Raw genomic sequence first — 6,487 nt, forward strand, 5'->3', positions numbered from 1 at the left:
GCTTCTGGTTAACGTCTGGATAGGGATAGTATAAAGAAGCGTGACCGCGCTGCAACGCTTCGTTATAAAGAATGCTTTAGCGATGTGTGTGTGTGTGTGTGCCCTATTCATCCGTACCCTACCCATTCGTATCACACATTCATACCCCCCGTTTCGGATCTAAATACGCATCACACGGGGTTTAAATTTTGAAACCTTTATTTATTACTCATGAAACAAAACACAATAAATAAACCACTATACCTACCAACACATTTTTCAGCCGTCCTACGGCACCGCAGCCCTATGCAGCACTTATTTTTTGATGAAAACCCGTTGTTGGGTTCGGTCAGCTGTCGTCACCTGAAAGTAAAAAAAGTATCAATATTCTTTCCAAATGATCAAGCGATCGGTTTATTATACTTACCAAGCTGTGTAGAAACGATTTCGGCAGCTGCAAGAAGCAAAAGAAACAGATTAATAACGAAAAACTACGCCACTCTGCGCGAACATGACGAGCGATCTTTGATTACTCTGATCGCCAACAACACTTGCAATACTTACCAGATTCTTCCGGCGATTTATTCTGCAGTCATTCGGCGACTGTGAACTAAGAAATAACAAGAAATTACATAAAAATCAACGCTTTTAAAATATACTTACCACCAGTGGCACCACTTGCTTGGAAACTTTGCGATCAAAACAAACTGCGAACTGTCAGTTTTGGTGAACGGGGAAGGCACACACATACACCGCGCTTTTACACGAGGACACGAGGACAAAAAAAGAGTGCGAAGAGCGAGGAAGGACTCGAAGAGTGCGAAGAGGGAGAAAGGAAAAAATATGTTTACAGGAGCGAAAGAAACGACACCACCCGGTATCGCGCTACGCTTGCGACGGCGCGTGTTTGTGGGCTCGAGGGGGTAGGAACGGGGAAAAATATCTCGCGACGGACGAATTTTTGAAACGCTTTGCCCGCTGGGCAAAACCGTTGACGTAGGGTTGCGAGCAACAATTGCGGGCCACCGTGTAAGATCTTCAGGTGGACGGCCACTGCTAATAACGTTGCCAGCGGATGCTTCGACGATAGTACAATGGGATGATTGTACGTCGTTGCGATGCTTGCATTGCGTAGTCGGCCTCCGACTCGTAGAAGTCCAGATTGATCGATGAACGGAGAAAGTCATTTCAATCGAGAATCCTTGGGTAATTCTCTTCCCTGTTCCAGGGCCCGAATCTCGTCAGCAAACGAATCCTGTTGGGCTAGTTTGCACAATTGACGCTCCGCCAATATGAGATCATCCGAGGTTAGGAGAGGAATTTCTGTATCAGTTTCCTCTATTCTTGAAACGCGATCCGTTACTGCCTTCCGTAGACATCGTATAAAGCGTAAACAATATGCTATGACTCGTCGAAGCTTATGGAACTTGGAGAATTTTGAAAATAAGTTGTCGTTGAAGTTTGTTGTAGCAATTGCAGCTACACGTTCCTGGGGCGATGAAACTCGCTCTTCATCTTCAGCTGGCTGTATGTCGTCTTCCGTCGACTCACTTCGTTGGGGCCAGCTGCCTTCCTTCAGGGTTAGCCAATGTGGACCATTCCACCAGCGATGACAATTCAACAGCTCTTCCGGAAGCAAACCACGTGATATGTCGTCCGCAGGGTTATCCATACCTGGAACATGCCTCCATTTATTAATACCTTCTTCCTTCTGCACTTTGGCAACTCGGTTTGCCACGAATGGTTTCCAACGACGCGGTGGGGAATTAAGCCAATGCAGTACGGTCATGGAATCAGTCCAGCAAATGGTTACGAATGCACGATCTAGTGACTGCTTAACCCGACGAAATAGCTGTGTTGCTAAGTGTGCCACACAAAGTTCTAATCTGGCTATCGAGTGTGAATTCGTCAATGACACGATTTTGGACTTGGCCGTTAAAAGTTGAGCATGGATTCCTCCTGGCGACTCTGACCGTACGTAACAACATGCGCCATAGGCCCTTAGGGACGCGTCAGCAAATATGTGCAGCTGCAGGCTTGACACGCCAGGCTGGGAAACAAATCTCGGTATTTTTAATTCACGGAGTAAGGATAGCGTGGAGTGCAATCCTTTCCAAGCCTGTTGCAGCTCTGAAGGCAGCTCCGAATCCCATTCCAATGGTCTGCCTTCAACCTTCACTGCCCATAATTGCTGCATGTACAGCTTCGCTAGAGTTATTGTTGGTCCCAAAAGTCCGAGGATGTCGAAAATCCTAGCAATATAGGACAACACTAGCCTCTTCGTCAATACCGCAGCGACAGCTGGAATGTCGATGCGGAATCGCAGTTGGTCGCTGGAAGGCTCCCACATGAGACCTAGTGTTGAGACCGTTTCCGTACCCTTCAACTCGAGTGCCGATTGTATGGCTAAGTCTCGATTGCGGAACTCCAACCAACACCTCAGGAGCGTTCGATGCCCATTTCTTCAAGGAGAATCCTGCTGCGTGTAGCATCGATGAAATGTCGTTCCGTACGTCGATCGCTTCTACGACACTCTTTGCTCCGGTTAACAAATCATCCACGTAAAAGTCGGTGAGAACAAGCTTTGCCGCACGAGGGTATTTATCCTTGTAATCCTCGTATCCTTGTCTGCAACTCGTAGGTTTCGATGGGACTTGAGGAATCTTCTCTGTACCGAATTCTAAGTAACCGTTTGTCCTCTGAGTCATGCAGGATTTGTCGATACATTTTTTCGATGTCGGCGACTAATGCGATTGGATTCGATCGGAATCTCATCATTATGGTATAAAGATCTTGCTGGACGACCGGTCCAACCAGGAGGGTATCGTTCAATGAATAACCCGAGCTCGATTTACTGGACGCATCAAATACTACTCTGACCTTCGTAGTTGTGCTAGATTCCTTCACCACCGCATGATGCGGCAAATAGTAGACTTGGCCTGAATCGTCGATCGGTTCCAAGAGTTTTTTCATGTGGCCTAGACACGCGTACTCTTGCATAAATTTGCTGTACGCTTTTCTGAGATCGGGGTTGCAGTCTAATCGCCGTTCCACGGCCTTCAGTCGGCGATCTGCCATTTCTCGTGACGCCCCTAAAACGATATTGACATCAGATGTGCGTGGCAAACGTACTATATACCTTCCAGACTGGTCCCGCGTTGTGGTAGCCGTGTACCACCTTTCACATCTATCTTCCTCCGTAGATAAGGGTGCTTCCTCGTCAATCGTCTCACACTCCCAAAATCGTTGCATCGTTAGCTCTAACGGCGTATGAATGTTTGCGCTGAGCTGGCACAACCTTGGCGACTGAGCTGCCTTCTCGGACACGTTTCCTGCGACGACCCATCCGAATGGTGTCTCCACCAACCAAGGCCTTCCCGCTCCTAATGATTGCTTCTGGCCGGAATGCAACTCCCAGTATGTGTCTCCGCCAATGACCATATCAATTTTCCCGGGCACGTGGAACGTGGGATCCGCAAGCGTCACTGAAGGCATGTTCCACGTAAATACGTCAATTCCTGACGTCGGCACATCCGCAGATGGTTTTTCGAGTACTAAAAACTCCATCTGGCTGGTGTGTGCATCTAATTTTGCCTGAACTGTTGCGATGATTGAACCCTTTACTACTTGCACAACCTGCCCGATGCCCGAAATCGAAACGTTGACCTTGGATCGTGTTGTTAACAGCTTACGAGCGAAGCTCTCAGACATGAAATTCGCCATCGATCCTGAGTCAAGCAGTGCTCTGGCTTCATGCGCATTACCGAAATCATCGATGACGTTCAGTCGCACAGTTTCTAAGAATACCGTCATTTCCGCGTGTGCAGCCATTGTGACCTTGGACGGAACGGGATCCTGTGTTTGCACTGGGGTTGCGATGTTAGGTTGGGAGAATGAAGTGGGTTGGTGCAGCAACGAGTGGTGACGTTCGTGGCACTCCCGACATGTGTAGCTGGACTTGCACGCCTTCACCCGGTGGGAACTGCTTAAACAATTCCAACACAGCCGCTTCGTCCTTGCGATTTCTCGACGCTGCTGCACGTCCATGTTGCCGAACACTGGGCAGCTACGTAGCGAATGTGCGTCTGTGCACACCAACGGACACTGCGGCACAGACGTAGATGGATGGCTCGCGGATGCTGTATTAGCTATTGCCTTCCGTGGAGCGGTATAACGAGGCGTGCCGGCCACCTTGCTCCCACCCGACACCTTTGACACTGATTGGCCTTCGTCCTCGGTAAACCTCACAGTCGCCTTGAGGATCTGGATGCGATCCTCGAGAAACGAGAGTAGATCACGATATTTATCCTTCTCGTGGTGTACGGAATGCTTCTCCCACGCTAGGAGAGATGCATCATCCAGCTTGAGTAACAGTAGATTCGATAACGGTGTATCCCAAGTTTCGACTGGTTCACCCTATTTTACCATTCCGTTCACGCTGCGCGTAACTTCGTCGATCAGCTGCATCAGCTCACTTGCAGTTCCTACTCGCAGTGACGGTAGGTGGTGCAGCTTTCTGTAATACTCGCGAATTAGTCGTTTCGGGTTGTCGAACCGCTTGAGCAGCGCCGCCCAAGTCGTGGAGTAATTTTCTGCCGTGAGCGACACGTGCTCGAACGGTAAAGCTGCCTCACCCTTCAATGCCGATAATAGATATTGTAACTTGGCAATCATCGGTAATTCTTGTGACGAATCGATCATGGCTAAGAATCGATCCCTGAAAGACAACCATTTTGTTACGTCGCCATCGAACGATGGTAGCTCTATCTTAGGCAGGCGAATATTGGCTGCATTCGGACGGCCGAACGCGAACGACATTGAGTTAGCCACAGAAAAGTCAAGGTTAGCGGTTACGGGATCCTTTCTCTGATGTCCTCGCAGGAACGCCTTGAGCTTTCGGTATCGTTCTTCTACGGCGATCCGTTCGGCGATGCTGGCATCAATCGCCTTGCTTGAATCGTCCAACTCTTCTAACTTTGTCATTGCGTCAAAAAATTCGTCCTTGTGACGCTCCAACGAATCCAACACTTCTGGAATTTCGCCCTCAGCATCCACACTAAAGTTGGTCACAAACCTTTCTATCGAGTTGATGCTTTGTAACGCAATCCGCTTCTTAAGCTGCACCGATTTCAATTTTTTCTCCATTATCGACGCGTTGAACCTCTGCTTGAGCGCGTTGAACTTCTGCTGCGGTATGTTCGCACTCTGTCACGCACACTCGAGCACGCTGCAGAGACCCGTTGTCTCTCGCGATGGCGGCGATCTGACCCTCGCGGCTCTTGATGCAGAGCGTCGGCCTTTTCTAATCACACCTATCTCGTGATTGCCGAGATAGACACACACAATATTACCACCGTATCCGGTTCGAAGGACAAAAAATGTATAATATTGTACCACGGAATATCGTGTGCTAAGCAGTAGAAAAGTGACCCGACCCGTTTTACTTGATGGTTGAGACTAATCCTTTATTTCGTTTATCCGTCATTTCTTCGTTGTTTCGTTTATTTCGCTTATCTCGCTTATCTCGTTTACCCATTCAAATCCCAACAGGGTTACAAAAAGATTTTCGAGCACTGACGTTCTGACGGCTTCTGATTCTGTGATCATACACTATCACTCGCAGGAAATATTACGAGAGAGAAAGCTTACTTTGCAGTCAGTTTTGACAAAGGCACACGGATGTGTTTGTTCACTCGCTCGCACCAAAATGTGTTGGTTACCTTTTTTACTGCTGGGCCCTATCTAACGGCTGTTGAAAATACACCTATCTGGTAGTATGTACTTTCTTTCCTTAAGAGTCTATCTGATAGTGCTCTGAAGGATAGTAAATTGATCTATCTAGTAGTTCCAATTTACTAGAAGCAGATCGGTCTATCTTGTAGTGCCGATTGCCTTGGGTAAGGTTTCAGAGGAGAATTAAGCTCTTACCTTACCATGCGGTCGTGTGTGGCAGGTTCAAGACCTTTCTGTAGGCATGCGGGGGACCCTCAACTCACGATACACAAAACGTTCTAAAAACAAAAAACCTTTAGTATCGGATGCAGTTTTTGCGGAGTCACTTTATTTGTTCTACCGCTCTGGCCGCTAGATCGCTCTGGCCTACTGCTATTTTGCGACTGCCGTAATTCTTCGCTCCGACCTCCTTGTATACTCAAAGTTGTTCTCGGGGTTGTCCTCCGCTAACGCACGCTCGAGACAACTCCGAGACCTGCCTTCCTACATTCGGCCATCCTAAGAGTGGTCTGGCCCCCAGACCCGATACTTTTTCATATGGCTAGTTGCCGTTGTTGTATGCCTTGGTCCTTCTCCACCTATTTTCTCAACGTCGTATCGGTCGTTATCTCTGGTTTGAATGATTTTTTTTTAATCTATTTAGGAACGGACTGGGCCGTATTTTTAAATTTACATTATAGCTAGCTTGATCTATCTTAACTAGATTGTATATCTAAGAGGTGTGTGGCATTTTCGCCACACCTTAGCCTTATCCCGGGCTACCTCGGCCGGTCTA

At 48.0% G+C, this 6,487-nt stretch overlaps 1 protein-coding gene across 1 annotated transcript; it reads right to left on the bottom strand.

Moving 5' to 3' along the window:
* Nucleotides 1-2,580: 2,580 nt before the first annotated feature.
* Nucleotides 2,581-5,124, bottom strand: LOC131214178 (uncharacterized). Its single transcript, XM_058208561.1, has 2 exons — nt 4,405-5,124; nt 2,581-4,341 (listed from the first exon to the last, which is right to left on the bottom strand). The coding sequence occupies exons 1-2, from the start codon at nt 5,122-5,124 to the stop codon at nt 2,581-2,583; spliced, it is 2,481 nt and encodes an 826-aa protein (XP_058064544.1).
* Between the last annotated feature and the right edge of the window lie 1,363 nt (nt 5,125-6,487).

This window comes from Anopheles bellator, unplaced genomic scaffold, assembly GCF_943735745.2.
Source record: "Anopheles bellator unplaced genomic scaffold, idAnoBellAS_SP24_06.2 scaffold00090_ctg1, whole genome shotgun sequence".
Classification (NCBI taxonomy): domain Eukaryota; kingdom Metazoa; phylum Arthropoda; class Insecta; order Diptera; family Culicidae; genus Anopheles; species Anopheles bellator.